This window comes from Stegodyphus dumicola, chromosome 2, assembly GCF_044657685.1.
Source record: "Stegodyphus dumicola isolate Sdum_Otavi_A_Nest chromosome 2, ASM4465768v1".
Taxonomy (NCBI): domain Eukaryota; kingdom Metazoa; phylum Arthropoda; class Arachnida; order Araneae; family Eresidae; genus Stegodyphus; species Stegodyphus dumicola.
Window position 1 is genome coordinate 41,752,618 of NC_140769.1, and position 17,309 is coordinate 41,769,926.

At 34.4% G+C, this 17,309-nt stretch overlaps 1 protein-coding gene across 2 annotated transcripts in view; it reads left to right on the forward strand.

Moving 5' to 3' along the window:
• Window positions 1-4,625: 4,625 nt before the first annotated feature.
• LOC118188864 (uncharacterized) overlaps window positions 4,626-17,309 on the forward strand; it is a 695,340-nt gene continuing 682,656 nt past the window's right edge. Inside the window, exon 1 of one of the 2 annotated variants that reach the window (XM_085810627.1) lies at window positions 4,626-4,936. In XM_085810627.1, coding sequence (XP_085666753.1) covers window positions 4,661-4,936 — 276 coding nt within the window. In that variant the 5' untranslated portion in view covers window positions 4,626-4,660. The remainder of the gene's footprint in view (window positions 4,937-17,309) is intronic. The other variant, XM_085810628.1, reaches the window with a different exon arrangement.

Consider the following 17,309-nt stretch of genomic DNA (forward strand, 5'->3'; position numbering starts at 1 on the left):
TAAAGAAGCAAAGGATATATTTGACATAAAGCGAAATCTGTGTTTATTAAGACAAAACTTATAAAATTATACAAAGTTGGATAGTGGACATGATCGTTGAATTTGCTGTCAGAAAAAAAGTATTTTTTGTAACTAATCAATGAATAGCGGAGTAAGCAAACAACAGTAAGCTTATATAAGACATGTAACTGCATTTGTTTGAAAGTTTGAGCTATTTTACTGTATTTAATGAGATAAATCTGTGTAACATGTTTATTGGTTTACAGTACATTATTTTTTATTTAAAAGGTAGGTAAAAATATTGCTAACATTCCTCTAATTTAATTGTTTAGCACTAAAATTATATGTTATAATGTTTCAATTTATGTGAATCTGAAATAAACAATAATAAATAAATAAATTAATTAAAACACGTAAGATATTTTTTTAACATAAGCATATTAACAGGAAACTTAATGTTACATGATATCAAATAAAAAAATAGCGACCCGCTGTATATAAAATTTTCATAAGAAATGCTTTGAGGTGTAATAAATATAGAAATAATCAAAATTAAAACAGAAAAGTAAATGTGAATAAATTTTACTTTAGAATAGGTTCAGTTTAAAGCATTCATTAAGAAGATCTTGTAGTATGTAATGCCTTACGACAAGATGATTGTAAATTATTTTATGATTATTTTCTTTTATATTCGACGATGTATTAAAATTTTAGGTAAACTGTATTTAAAGATAATTATATTTTGCTTAAATGTATGTAATAATTCTGAGATGCAATATGAAGACTCAAATTAGAAAAAGTAGTTTTTCTAGGAAGTTATTCGCAATTAATTAAAAAACACAATAGTATCCTCTTCCAAATTTAAAAAAAAAGAAAAAAATATGGATTAAATTAATATTAATAAATTACCAAGTCATCTAAGTTGAGAAAATTTATTAATACACGATTTATTCAAAGACGCCGTCAGCAGATTAATATATAAAAGAATATTTATTCTAATCAAGGTATTCATTTCAGAAATTTCAAAGAAATTCAAAAATATGGTATCTAAACTAAAAATGGATTTCCACTGGATTATAGGATACGTCGAATTTTATGGAAATGAGAAAGATGACGAATACCCCAAACAAGGTATTCAAGATGGAATTTCTCTGGAACTATAGATCCCAAAATGTTATCTAAAATCTTCTTTAAAATCAGAAGTTCTACAAGAATGGCAATGAGATGGAACAGCCAAGACATTAGTAATATAACTCATAAACTACTTCCAAAAGTTAAATTATCTCGTCTTATAAGTGACTTCTTCTTGAATCAAATCCTAACTGGACGTGGAGCTTTCCCGTTTACTTAAATATATTCCATATTAAGCGAGTGCGTTTTCTGTGCGGTTCAAGAACAGTTGACGCCTAAACGTGATGATAGACTGTGAAGTCGTCTTAGACAGCATTCGAAGGCGATTCTCCAAAATGAAGCCTTGATTAGAAGTTTTCAATAACTATATTCGTAATATAAATGGTCATCAATGTATTATACTCACTTCCAAAAGTTAAGCACGGAGAGGAAAATGCTAATTTCCGGAAGCCAATCAAAATTGAAAAGGATGCAATTCGCTGCAGAGGTAGATGGAAGTATGCAAATATATTAGGTAACAGCCAATCGCGCTTTTATGTCAAGAAATATGCAAAAAAGGCAGTCTTATAAGAAGCCAGCTTTATGAAGGGTTACAGAAGTTGATTGTAAGTGCTGAGGTGTTTAAAACATTCGTACAATTTGTTTTCAAGACATACGTGTTTCTATAACTTTCAAAAGACGAATGGAAGATTCTGAGTGCTGCCGTGCTGTGGGGCGCATTGAAGCAGGACAGTCGATCACAGATGTTGCTCTTTTTTTCAGCGTTCATCATTCTCTAATTTCACGTTTATAGAAATAATTCCAAACCACACAGACAGTTGTCCGAAGGCCCGTAGCCGGTCGCTCAAGGGTTACAACCCCCGCGCAAGATCGATATATTGCTATTGTAGCGAAGCGGAATCGCAGAACGGCCTCCACACCTATGATATCTATGGTTACAGTGACTATTGGTAAGGCGATATCTGCAGCCTGTACGCCGAAGATTATATATGAGTGGACTATATACCCGGGTACCTCAAGTTTTTGTTCCTCTATTCCTCCAATCAAGAGGGGAACGATTAGGGTGGTGCCGGGAACATGTCAATTGGAATGCGTCTGACTGGGGCAATGTCATGTTTACTGATGAGTCAAGATTTGCTCTGGAGCCAGATGACAAGCATATAAGGATATGGCGTGAACAATGAACATGCAATTAGTCCCAAAACATCACCGAACATCACGCATTCCGAGGCGGAAGCATTATATTGTGGGCAGGGATTTCATTAGGATACCGCACCGACCTGCACATCTTTAAACGGGGTTCTTTGACGGCTGTCCGATATCGAGCTGAAGTCCTAGAACCCATTGTGAGATTGTACGCTGCAGCAGTTGGCCCTACTTTTGTTTTAATGGACGATAACGCACGTCCCCATAGAGCTGACAACGTCTATGATTACTTGGAGAGTGAAGGGATTGCGCGTATGGCGTGGCCAGCATATTCGCTCGACCTTAATCCTATTGAAAATCTTTGGGATGCTCTCGTACGTGCTGTATCTTCACTTTTCCCCCCTCCAGCCACTCTTATTGAGCTGAAAACTGCTCTACAAAAAGAATGGCGATTGCTTAATTCTGCGGTGGTTGACCACCTAATTGAAAGCATGGTCACAAGGTGTAAACTTTGTATACAGATGAGGGGGGATCACATACCCTATTAATGTCCTTTTTTTCATTTTATGCTGTTTATTTTCCCTTTATACATAATTCTGTTTAAGTCTCCAGTATTTCATTAAACTTACAAAAATTTAATATTGTTTTCATTTCTGTATATAATTATTGATTTTATTTTATGCATAAATATATATGCTACATTCTTGCCAAATTTTGTGTCAATCAAAGCAGTATTTGGTGATTTTTTTGCATTTTATATCTTCGTGCTTAACTTTTGGAAGTGAGTGTATTAATTATATGCAATATCTTTAAGAAAATGCAATTTACTTAATAATAAATAATATAATGTATAATAATGCTTACTACTGCATGTATTATTGCAGTAAATTATGTAATTGTGAATTATGTAATGATATTGCACTGTAATTTCCTAAAATTGTATAACTGAATTTTGTTTGTATATCTGTGTATATCTATACATTTTAATATAAATTAAGAATTTGGAGAGGTCAGTAAATACGTTCAGCAGAAACAAATTGATAATCCAAATTAATTTGACTAGGATAAGAAGTGGCAGCCATTCTCTCCCATTTCCTGATGTAAAGTGAAAGAATTGCCTTGATCGGCAAAATGGTTATCGTTACAAGGGTATAATGATCTTGGCTGCCATATTATTGAGCTCAGGTTCGAATCTCGGAAAATGCATTGATGTTTGGGGGCGAGGATTGAACACTCCCAGATTCGTTACCTGGAGTGCTCTCCATCAAAATTGGGGAGGATGCAGTTAGACTTCATCAAAAACTGAGGGCTATATATACAGTTAGTGTGGTGGGATTGTACCTGTACAGTCAATGGTATAGTCTTCCGGCACTGCTATGCTATAAATTTCTTCCTGTCCTGCATAAACTACAAGAAGAGCAGGTGATGATTTTTTTTTCAAACTAATGTGGGTATAATTTACAGATAATGCAGGACGTGAACAGGAAAGTGATTCAGGATTTTCAAAATTACCAGGAGTAAAAATTACACCATGATAATAAATTTTCCGGTTTAGTTGAAACTGTGTGAATTTCTTAGCTTTATCTTCTTGTACATGCACTGGTAAAATGCCTGAAACTGTGATGCATACAACATGGAAGAAGTTCGATAATTTCTTTGTATTTGCAAAGAAAAGGGATGTTGTTTGGAGGATAGTAATTTTTACAGTAAAATATACATATTGTATCCAGTATCCATTTAATAAAATATCCATATTCTAGATGCATAAGTGTAATGTATTGTTTTATGTAAGTTTTTGTACTTTGAAGATCAGGTCCCCAATGGTTTTATTTAAAGAAGGTAGCTTAAGTAAGAAGTCCAAAAATTTCCAGGAATTATTTTTAGCTGCTATACTAGCAAGGAAGTACATTTCCCTCTTTTTTGAATTATGTCTGACAGATGAATAAATCTTTCAAATTAAGGAAATCTATGTAAAGTTAAATTAGTGTAATCTATGTAAATTTATAATTTGAATATACCAACAGAAGCAAGAGTTGAGCATGCAAATGAATTTAAATTATAGTAAACAGTTTAGAGGTTGAGAGAAAATGACAAGGAAAACATTCGATAAATAATGCATCATTAATTTTTGCTATTTAAGCTAAAAGAAAAGACGACGCAATAGAAACCAAAAAATTCACAGGAGAAAGGCATTTATTTAATACATTCTCGTTCTTAAATATGCGGTTATTTTCATATAACCAACCACAAATCCATGAAACTGAGGCGCCAACGGCACGCGCGTTCGTAACAGCCTGCCATCCCTTGATCACTAGTGGAGCTGCCGCGAGCGTCCATTGGCTGGAAGTTGAGGAGCGCGTGGCCCCCCACACGCAGCACAGTCATGGCCGGCGCGGCCGCCGAGCGCCTGCGACTCGTGTACGGTCTGCTGGCCGTTCTCTACCTGGGCCTGTGCCTCGATTTCTACCTCACGGCCCGGTTGTGGCGCGCTTCCGCCGTTTTTGCGCCGGCGGAGGAGTATTCGGAGCACTCTTCGCGAAGGACTAAGCGCCAGTATCCAGAAGATACAGGCGTTCCTAGTGTGGAATTCTTCCCTCAACCCCAGCCTACACATGAAACGGAGGGTTATGTGTGGCTTACTTCCTACTCCAGGATACCGGTGAGTCAGTGTCAATCAATTCTTTTTTTGTAACGCGTCAGTGGAGCGGGCGGATGCGCTTGCTCCAGCTTTTCTTTCCAAGTGTATTTGGAGGAAAAAGTAAATTAATTGAATGCATATTGCGTATTATGTTATTCACGGAGAAACCTAACGAAAGAAGATTGCACCGAGACCGGTATATCAGTGGGTTCTGTTGCTTTTCTTAAACATTAATGCTAACTATTTATTACTATATTAATTCAGTTAAGAGATAAGTTGATGATGTCAATCATTTCTTTTCGAGTATCACATGACAATATATGAAGGGTGTTCAACACTCAACTTTGTACTGTAAAAAGGAAATAGAGCACTTTGGAATGAGAAAAATATCCTCCTAGATGGAAATCTTATCGTAAACCGCACAAGGACATATTTATATGAATGTATTCTATAAGAAAAAATAATATTTCAATTTAATCATTCACTCTTTGAAAAAGGGAGTTATTTGGTTGAAGAGCATTAAAGGTTTTACCCAAATCACAAGCATTATAATGCATTTAAAACATTTTATGTGTTGTTATTATACGTATAAAAATGTATTGTCAGTGCCAACATATTTGCGTATTGATTAACCATAATAATAATTAAAAAAAGTTTCGTACACACAAGCGCGAGAAATCTATGAGAGGTGTTTATATTTGGGGGAAGGGAGAAGGAATTCTTGAGGACGTCGCTTCACTGTGCTGTAATCTGTGTCGAACGCAAGACCTGCGCGTAATTGCTTTAATATGACAAGATTTAAGCCAGGCAACGAAAAAAAGGTCTAAAAGGTTTGCTTTTAATCTTTTACTCTGGCTCATTTTCCTAGTTTTCTAGTCGAAGTTGGCGAATCTTCCAATGTTCAAGCATCAGACATAAAGACTAAGAGGAATTTAAAAGGGGGAAATATTAAAAATTTAATATGCCACCAATGAACGTATTTCCTAATAATCCTAATAATTTCTCGGTTGCAATCTTTATAATTTCACTCTGGCCATTGACTGACGAGGTAGATGTGACGATCCAAAAAATATTGTAATGCATTCCATGTACAAGAAATTGTACTAGGATCCAATAACTTATTAAAAAAATAATCGTATCTTAAAAAACCTCAGTCTCAAAGTATGAGAGTATCATCAAGATTAACGAACAAAGTAACTTTCTTGGGTTATGTATTCGTATTATTATTTCTTGGAAGTATGTATTCTTGGCCTTTGTAATACCATTAGTTTTTCTGTAGCTTTTAGTCACCGAAAAGAATCTGTAGTAATATGAAGGTTTAATGATTGCATAGTACCGTGTAACTCCCTTGAAGTTTGTAAGCGACTGATTGCTGCTTACTGTTTAAAAGATGAAAGCTGCATTAAATGCGGGTGTAACAGGCAGTTTTCAATTATAATATTATAATTAAATGATTCTTGAAGTTTATCATCGTAACAAAAACATGAACGAGTCACTCATATTGAATTGTTCCTCCTGATTTCTCCTTCTCGTTTATTCATGTTGTAATTTATTAGAGTTCTGATAGTTTGCCTTGATTTTTATGTCATAGCGGTGTGTTTCCAAATTTATGGGCTTTTACATGGAAGGTATGTAACGTTATGTTACTTTACCAGGACATCTACCATTAAGCTTGATTTGGCAAGTATTGCCACTGAACAGAGTATAAGGTCTTAAAGTATAAGATCTTCCACATGGCATTCCAAATTACCAGTTTTTGAAGTACTGATATTTAACGTTACGAAATTTTTCTTTCGAATTAAAAATATTGTGAAACTGAGCGATCTGAAAGCAATAAACTTACCTAATAATTTATTAAGTAGCTTCAAACAGTCACTTCCAACATTACAGACAATCCGTAAGCCACAAGTGACTGTCACTTCTGTACATTACTTATGCGGATACTGATCGCGGTTTTATTTTAATAATCTATGTGATTAATATAATTTAAAATGGATGTAACTTACAATTTGTTTAACTGAAAATTTTTTTCAATATTACTATAATTAATAAAAGATGTTTTTGATCCATAAAACTGCATATCTAGAATATAATTAGAAAGCACGTTTTTAGCACTGTATAAAAGTATATAATAAATAATTATAATGCATGCTTGTAGACTTTGTAAGGTTTATCCTAAGTTTATAACAATTAATGTTTAGTTTAAGCCACTTTCCTGTCACTTCTTAATTTCAGCTTACAATTTCCTACCAGAACGTGTTTTTAGAAGCGGCAAATGAAGGAAGAACAAGTATTTAAAGTTGAAGTTCTACTGACTTCGTTAGAGAGCCAGAGATTCTGAACAGCTCGCGTTCGCCTTTTAGGCTACTCTTTCTTGAGATATTATTACGCTTGTCCGTACTTTAGGCCCTTGATAGCTTCGCCATTTAGTTAGCGTTAAAGGGCCAACTCTGTTAGAATCCTGATAGCTTTGGCTATATCTTTTTAGTTTAGTTAAGTTTTATTTCTTAGTACTCCTGAGTTCAAGCCCAAGTGGAGGCTTTGTTGTAAATTCCAAGAAAGAGTCGACTGTTAAATTTATTTTGAATAATAAAGGGTATTTAGCGCTTCTGAAGTTCTGCTCTCTGTCTACTTAACTAAGCGATTATTCGCTTATCAGTTCTTAAGGTTCCTCATTTTTAGCTGTAACTTAAAGATTGGAATCTACAACTTTACTTTAAACAGTTCATTTAATATTCAACTTAGTTTTATTATTATTATATATGCTGCTTATAGTTGGGCATCATATTGAAAACTTTAGAATTTTCTATTAGAAAGAATATTTTGAGTTATTGCAATAAATCAGTCACTGCAACCAGGTGCATTTTAAAACAAAAATGTAAATTTTTTCGAAGATAGTTTAACAAGAATTTTATTTCAGCAATACCTGCTCCGTTATGGGAGTTCCGAAATATCAGTTTACTTCTAAACACTATAAAACATATCGCCTTGGTATTAGTTTAGATATCAGATTAAAGAAAGATACGAAGTAAAGAAACTTAAAAAAATGGGTGTATTCAACAGTTATACATTCAAAATATTAAACCAATTAATTTCAAATATTACCTAGCTCGTTTTGTTTTGATATTTCTTCAGAACTAAAAATGAACTAAAAATAGGAAATTTCTTCCATTTTCTGATAATCCAGCACCATGGCATAGGGAATGTGTATTGATTAAGGTCGCAAAACGTACTTAAAAAGGCTAACATCAGTTAGGCCACTAATTAGTTTGTGCTACCACTGGATAAACTCATTAACTAAGATCACTGTTTCTTCCTAAAATGCCATGCATTCGAAATTAGCTTGAAATATTCCTCTTTGATAATGACAACAAGTGTAAATAAAGTTTATTTTTATCAACGAGAGACTTTTAAGAAGGCAAAAATTAAAAATGAATTAAGTATGAACTGAGTAGCTTCTTTCTGCCATTTCTTCTGTTTCCTTCTTTCAGCATATCTGTATGCGGAGGAAAGCAAATTCGAAAGCTTTGTGAAAGATATAAACATCCACCAAATAATATACACTGGTTATCATTAGTTAAGGAAAATCACAAAAATGACGAGTACTCAAAAAGTTAAAAGTAGAATTTAATGAAACTGACCCACCGCATTCAACATATAGTAAGGTATAAAATAAGATGAAAAGAAATTACCAGATAATTATGGTGTTATAGAAATTAGCATATGTGTAAAATTAACAAATCGGATGTGTCAGTTTAGTATAGGTAAATTACCTTCATTATGGAGTATAATACCCCCTAGAAGCAATACAACATGTACAGCAATATGCGATGCTGTCACTTATGCAGTAGCCCACCAGCGGCCGAACGGCAAAGTCGCTGAACACTGGTAGTTCGGTCCGAAGTTCGAATCCCGCGAACGGGCTGGCTGCATGGGTGTTTTCGTGGTTTTCCCCGTGTGTAACGTGTATACGAGCCAGTTTCCCTTAGAAAGTCCTCCACAAAGGCATTCCACCTCTTAGGAAGATAGCCCTAGTGTGCTTTGCCATAATTAAATACACCAACACCAACGTCACTTATGCAGTGTATTAGTTCCGAAGGAAGTAAGAGCCACTGCTGTTGCAAGGAAGGTGAAGCGCTGCAAGGATCTGAAGAAGTGGACTGAGGGCAGCTATAAGTCTTCCTAAAGTATTTCAAACATATTCGCTAGGATTCAATTCCAGTGATCGAGCTGGCCACTCCATGCGCTGAACTGTTTGCTGTTGAAGATAATCATCCACGATGCGAGCACTGTGCGGTCTCGCATTGTCGTCCTACAGCAGGAAATTATCACCTATTACCCCGGCATAAGGGTGCACATAAGCACCAAGGATGTTATCTTTATAGACTTGAGCATCAATGGTTTAACGTGGAAAACATGGAGATCTGTACGTACATCCAAAGAGATATCCAAAGAGATATCACCCCAAACACAGACACTGCCTCTTCCGTATGCATCTATTTCACAGATGTTTGATGGATGATAACGGGTTCCAGGTTCTCTTCAAGTTAAATAACGCCTACTATTGCTTTGGAGGTTAAACCTGGACTCATCCGTAAAGAGCCTCTCCATTGTTCAGCTGTTCAGTGGACATGTTGATGTGCCCACCTGAGACATTCCCTTTTATGACGTGACCTGAGCGGCACTCAAATGGCTGGTAGCGTAGACACTTCCTTTATGAAGCCTTGTACGCACGGTTGACGTTGACGCCAACCTTTTAGTGGCTGTAGCAAGGGAGGATCTGAGTTGAGTTGGAGTTGAGATTATGTTTCTTCGTGGGCAATATCGGTTATCAGGGTCGTCGTAGCGATTGGCTGTCCTTGCGTGAACCTTCTGGATGCCGAATCTGTGGCTATTAATTGTTGCCAAAGTTATAATCCAGAGAAAGATTCACATCTAGCCATCTGGCCAGTTCTGCCTGACTTTGTCCTGCCTCTAGTCTCCCAATAGCTCTCCATCGCAGTTTTTTGGGCAATTGTTGCTTGGAGGTAATTGTTACAAATTGGATATCCCAGATTTCTTTTCTCAGTATCTCAGAAATTTGCAAGCTTGCTCTGAAACATGAATTTTATGCTCCTCGCAGATGATTGCAGCGCCACTAATTTGCATACTGGAGTTTTACTCAGCAATTCTTATTCGACAACATATTCAATATTTTACATGGATTGGCTTACTTTGGAACGAGTTATCGCTATTTTTGTGATTTTTCCTTAAATTCTGGCAACTCTTGGCTAATAAGATAAAAACATATAAATCAAAATACTAATTTTAATTTACCATAATCTCTTGCTCTCCATAATCAATTAATTGGCTACTTTTTCTTCCTTTCCTAAAAATAAAAACTGCTCAAACTGTGTCGTTTCAAAATAAATCCATGGCAGATGACTATACAAAACGTTAATGATCCAGGCATTTACAAAAGGTTTCATCCAACAGAAAGTTTAAAAAGTTATTAATTAACCAATCGAAATAAATACAAACAAAAACTAAAACATTCTGAATGGTGATTTCATCTTGGACACGTAGCATTCGTTCTCTGTTTCTTTGGCTAGTCGGATTGCAATAGCTGCTGCTCTTACCGAAGCTTCTTAAAATGTAAAAGTTCTTCAAGAACCGGCGCGCTTACTGCGCTAAGTTATGTGCCGCTGCATATATCAGTAAAAAGAAGTGTTTAGCGGGCTTCGATTACAACTAATACTATCTTTATGCATATACGTCTTCAATTTCAAATTATTTCCTATATATGTTTATATACATACACACTATAAGCTTCATTTACAAGAAATTGTTTAAACATTTGCTAGCAGGTGAAAGCAATGAATAAACGACTATTAAAAGTTATATTAGTTCGAATTTATGCAACAATTTTCACAGTTTATTTATTTGCTTGTATTCTGGGGTCAGAAAAGAGTCAGTTAATGAAAGTTAATTGTTTCCTTTGGGGATTAGTTTGTCGTATTAATCTTAGAAAATTATTAGTTAATTTCAATACATTTTCATTTATTAGCCAAAGCATTTTAGGAACTGTTTTTCTACTAAAGTTTGGAATGCAAGTTTAAAATGATTCACAAATAATTAGATCACAAAAAATTATAGCCTAACTATTTGAAAAACTGTTATTTTTATTTTTTCAACCCTAATATATATCAATGAAATTTCCCAATATTAGTATCCAACTGTGCGTTTTCTAGCAAGTCTCGAAGGTCTCTGATAGAGGCTATTCCAGGTGAATATTGCTATCATTCTTTTGATAATAGCACCATTATTCTCGATGTTACTATCATACCCTTCTTGTCATTTCTTTTGTTCTTTCCACAGCATTTCTCATCGAAAGTCATAATTATTAGTTAAAAATTAGTAGAAAATCCACCTTTAGTATAGGTACGGATTTTTTCTTTTAAGATATAGTAGGAGAACTCTAAACATAGCGGAAATGTAAATGAATTTGAAAAATTCTCATGATTGCTCTAAAATGATTGCTATAATTAAAGGTGATATACATATCGCTAAGTTACTAGATCCAAATGATATGCAGAATTTAAAGCTGGGAGATGGGAGAGAAAAAGCTATTATCACCAGTTTTTCCCCATGTGTAAGGCATTAATATGAGCCAGTTTCCCTTGGAAAGCCCTACACAAAATCATCCGTCCCTTCCGTGTAGTGCCTTAGGGCGAAAAACGTAAATAACCAGATGCGCCCTGATAGAACTTTTTATGATTTTGACCGAATGTTTGCAGCAAAATCTGATCTCTCAGGTTACACACAAATTCGCATATATTTGGAAATATACGATAATTTGTTTTTTTTTTTTATTTTTCGTCATGAATACATCAGTTGTAGCTGTTCAGGAATTTTCTTAAAGAAAAGTTTCCTAGGCAGGAATAGGAGTCATTTTGCTAATTTCAAATAAGCGTTATAGAAACTTTCTCATTTTCATCTTATGCGATTCGTCGTGTGATAGATTGACAATTTTCTCTGCAGCCCATTTTAAGATTTATTTCCAGTGAGCCTCGCACATTACGGCATCCCGGAACAGAGAGTGAAGACGTTTTGGCCAAAAACAAGGCTTATATTATTTGGAGTTCAAAACCCTTGACTTTATGATGTTAATAATAAATTCCAGAAGAGGTTTCAAGTTATGATTGAATGCATGCTATTGTCTAGCAACAGTTGGTTGGTACTTGAGGAGATGACGTCTATGATTTCGGAAGCTTTTATCGGATGCCTCTTAGAAGGGCTATTGCTGCATGCTTCAGATACTTTTATTTGAAACGTTTATGCGCATGCCCATCTTAGACTAAAGGCTATAAATTCCCCGAACTGTCTTTTGTGTGACTGTCGACCGCTTATGACGACTCCATTTAAAATGGTGGTCTGTATTTAAAGACTATTATGAAAAAATAATAACTTTGGCTTCAACGCCGAAGTCTGTGTTTTAAACAATAACAACATTAATACATTCAAGAAAAATCTTCATAATTTTATTTTTGAAAAAATTCAAAATTTAAACAAAGTGCTTTAATTACGAACTATAATGTTGTTATAAAATATGAGAAACCTAAATTAAAAAAGTACGTTATTATATCCCTTTATGAACAATTACACACCTTGCACTTTTGCATATTTTTATAGGTACGTTTATTTACCCTCATCGTAATGTTTGAATTCTAGGTTTGTCACTATAGTATAGTCAGAACTGGAAATATTGCTGTGCTGCTTCTCGTAAACAAGCCCAATACAGCGCCTGTTGAAAGTTAAACTGGTGTGCTGAATAACCCTTCTAAACTATCACCTTCAGAATGAGAAGTTACTTGATTTCTGTACAGTATGCAAATAATTAATTTTTGATGCTAGAATTTTTTGATGAAGCTCTTCAATGATTATCATTTTCTATGTTTTTGTAAAACTCACGAAAAAGCACACGTCTGTTTCAAAGACAGAGATAAAAGTAAATGAAATAGCTTATCATAAAACGACGAAAAACGTCCTTCTTCGAGCGGATATTTTATGCTGGAGTGAATAAAATTGCACTGGATAAAAGTGAAGTGAAGTGAATAAAAATGCAGAGTGTGTATGCATCAGTTTCTAAAACAATGCTCAAAACGAGGATGTCTGTGTGAAATATTAGTCAAGAGCTGCTAATATCCCGGTGTTCTCTGAAAAGGGTTTATCTAATACGAGTATATAAATTTTATATAAATTTTATATTGATCACGTCCATTAAAAATGTGAACAGGGTTTTTAAAATTTTGTTTGACATTAAAACTTTTGATTATCATTTTCAGCCAACTTTTTAAAATAGTTTACCCAAGGGGTCGTTCTGGTTGCTATATGAATAACGATATCATAATCATATTATTGAGCATCGATATAATCTAATCATATTTCAACATCATAAACGAAAACAAACATAATCCATTTATCTACACTAAGTTTGACAGTAACGTGCTTTTGATTATTCTGAAAGTTACAGTTTATTTTATTTTCGGAATTTGCTGATAGAGAAGTTGTGACGTTAATATTACTGTTGCGTAGTAAGAAAAATATATCGTTCTTATTAGAGTAGATTATTATTGTTTATTCTTTAACCACTTCTCAGTATATTATAATTTTATTACGAGTAATATGCGAAGACGTATTTTTTGGGCTTTATGAGGTTTAACAATAATAAATATTTAATAGAAGTAAATAGTTCTGTCTGTAATTAGAAGTCTGGAAGTTTATGAAAATTCAATATGATCATGAACTTTTGCTATTTGTATGGAAGACTGAAGCACGCGTCGTAATTATTATTAATACGATTGAATACTTAAATATTTCAAATGATAGAACGATGAGTACTAAAATGAAAAGCATTATATTTTTACAGACTCCTTTTGTTTGAGTTTTACTATTTGATAATTGACTTAGTACACTGGAGCTAAAAAAATTAAGCAACAAACGCTAAAAGAAAAGTTACGAATGTAAAAAGCTGAATTTAAAAGACACGAATTACATATGAGGTAGAGGTTGCATCGCTGAATGCAAATAGGGAACCAAAATTATCCTGGACGTCAGATCACATGCAGCGGTAGTTCCATGTATTCCTAGATAGCCAAAGCGGAAAGTGTGAGTCTAAGACACCATTTGCACGAAGAAATGCGTTGGAGGGCTGTCGGGATGTTGCAATATGGTGCAAGATAATCCACTATTGCGAGAGAGCTGAATGTTCATCGTAGTGTCATGAACAGGCAGTGGAATTCTTACACCTTCTTTTATTTAATGAAAGGACATTTGAGAAAGATAAATAGATACAAACACATATATTTATAAATGAAACTGAATCTGGTAGGGAAAGAGGAATGGAAACCCTCCAACCGTCCTACATGGTGTTCTCCCTCAAAAAAGCTACATGAGCTGTCCAGCCGGTATAGTGGTTAGCGCTGACTGACCGGAACGTCCTGTCGATAGATTGGTGGTAGGGAAAGAGTGATGGAAACCCTCCAACCGTCCTACATGGTGTTCTCCCTCAAAAAACTGGGGGAGAGGGGACTAAGAGCAGCGGGACTATACCTGTACTACAAATAGTGATATTTTATACCTATATTTGTACATGAAAGCTATTGTTCAAACAACTAGTATTTTAAGTTGTTAAGATTGCTAGTGCGTAAATATTAGATGCATTTGAAATTTGTAAGTTGCACAGTATGATTAAGACTGCTAGTTTTGGTAATTAATCCGTAGTCACTTTAGCAAGTAAGTACCGTTGTGAAGAATTTCATTTTTCCTAAAAGTGCGCCTTTCGGGGTGTATCTGAAAGCGTATTTGGCTAGCATCGTTGGTCCAGAGTTCAAATACCGGTGAGGGCATAACTGATTTTTCGATTTAACTGATGATGATAACTGATTTTCCTGTTTCAAAAATTCCAAATCACTCTTCACCATATTTTACTATAATTTTTGTTTAATTTTCAATGAGAATTAAGAAAGTGTTATAAAAAAGTGTACTTTCTTACAATCCTGCATTGATAAACAGCATAATATTACAGTTTGAAAGCTTATAAGGAATTTCTTCGTCTTCTCCTCATGCCTTCGTGGTGTAATTGGAAGCATTCTCAAAAGGTATTCGAGACGCCCAGGGTTTGAGTCCAGGGAAGAGCACTGCACACTTTTCAGTTTCCAGGATAAAAAAAATCCTAATGACTCTATAAATGGTGCTCAAAATAAAAAGTGGAGGACGATAATTCGTCATAACCGGGATTTGGCGATTGGATTGTCTAATCCCCAGTCACCCCTAAAAGGGCTTGTATTATATAAGGTATTTTCTTTTTTCTTTCTGCATGCCTTCGTGGTGTAATTGGAAGCATATTCGACGTGTATTCAGAAGGTCAGGAGTTCAAATCTCAGTAAGAAAACCGCACATTTTTAATGTCTCCAACATGAAATAACTTAATGACTTTAAATGGCGCCCGAACTAAAAAGGTGGTGGACGATAATTTGACACCACCAAGATATGGCGACTGAGAATCATAATCTCCACTCGGCCTTTAAAAGGGGATTATATTCTAAGATGTTGTTGACCTCCTTTCCGCATGTCTTCGTGGTGTAAGTTTTCGTGAGATTAGGGTTCAAGTCCCGGCGAGGACCTTGCACATTTTTTACCTCTCCTGTTTTAAAAAAAGCTAATGACTCTACAAGCTACATTAAATTACAGCTTGATTATTAATGATTCATCGATTTACGTAACTGCCTTTCTTTTTTTACTTCCTTGTACGAAGTAAAAGTACTTTTTTGCAATTACAATACTTCCTTTTTACTTCCTTGTACGAAGTAAAAAGGAAGTATTGTAATCGCAAAAAATTTCGAATATCATATTTCAACGAAAGTATCGATTTTGACCGCTATTCAATGGAATTTAATGATGTTTTTGCGTGACATCCGCAAGTAAGGACGAAATAAAGGACTCTTTTCCCCCCAAAAAATTATAAAACTGATTTAAAATGAATTCTGAAGAGAATTTTTCGTGGCGTCTGTGCGTACGTATATCTTGCATAACTCAAAAACGAGTAGCCTCAGAACGTTGAAATTTTATATGTAGGACTGCTATAATATGTAGATGTGCACCTCGTATTTTGGTTGAAATCGGCCGCACCTGAAGTATATAAATATATGTATATATATATATATATATATCCACTCTGTTACTCGGCTTAGTGAGTTCAGTTTCTTTATTCTTATGTGTTTGTAAATTGTGCATTTTTTGCTTTAAAAATGATTGAATTATGTTGTTCTTATCTTCCGGTTAAGGTTTTATGACTTTGGGAGATCTGCATGCAATATTTGTGGAATTATCAAAAATTTTAAAGTTTTTTAAGTGCAGCTAAGCCTAATGAATTTTGCGATGGCGGACATGTTTGGTTACATTTTTCTAAACTTGGCAAAATAGCGGATTTGTTGCCAATCTAAAGAAACTAAGCTTCGCAAAATCAAAGATAACCCCTTCTTTTATTACTGCGAATTAAATCATGCTTAATCCATTCTGGAATTCATTCGAGGAAATATGTGTTTCAGATTTACTTCGTAATTTTTAATATAGACATTTTTGCCTTGTCCGGAAGTGAGAGCTGAATTAATTGAATGAGAAATACTGAATCGTCAGTGAAAAACTGTTTCTTTTTTGTTTTGTTTGCTTAATTTCTTTTATACATCGTTTTAGATTTATTATAGTATTTGAATAGAACATGTGGCAACGATTAGATAATTCTTCAAATAATATACATTTATATGCATTCTGAGTTATAATATGGACGAAATGTAACGCTGTTAAGCGAACCTAGCGCCAGAGTGTAGCTATGGTAAACAAATATAGTGAATTTTAAAAAGTGCATTTATTCTATTATGATTTATGCGCTATCGACGATGTAGATTTAATTGAATCCAATAAGTTTAAAGGAAATTAAAAAAAATGCGTGTAATTTAATATTCCGTGCAAGGAAGTCATGTGGTGTTTACATCAGGTTTTTCTTTTTCATTTCGCGACGGATAAATCTATTGTGATTTTAAGGCAGGTAATTTTCAAACTGTTATTTTAGTTTAATTAATTAACGTAAACAAATATTTACGTTAATTTAAAGCAATATTCTGTTACTCCAATAGAGATTTCAAAAATAATTAAAAGCATTTAAGTTTTGCTGAGTTTTTTTACATTTCGAGCATTTAATTTAAACTTTTAAGGAAACAGTATGAAAGCATGTATAGCTGGTAAAACTATTTTTATATTGATCATTTTGAGAGGACTGCACATCAGTCAGCATGCAAGCGACATGTTTGTTTCTGATGGATTGTTGCAGGTTATTCATGATGGTTAGAGTTCTGAG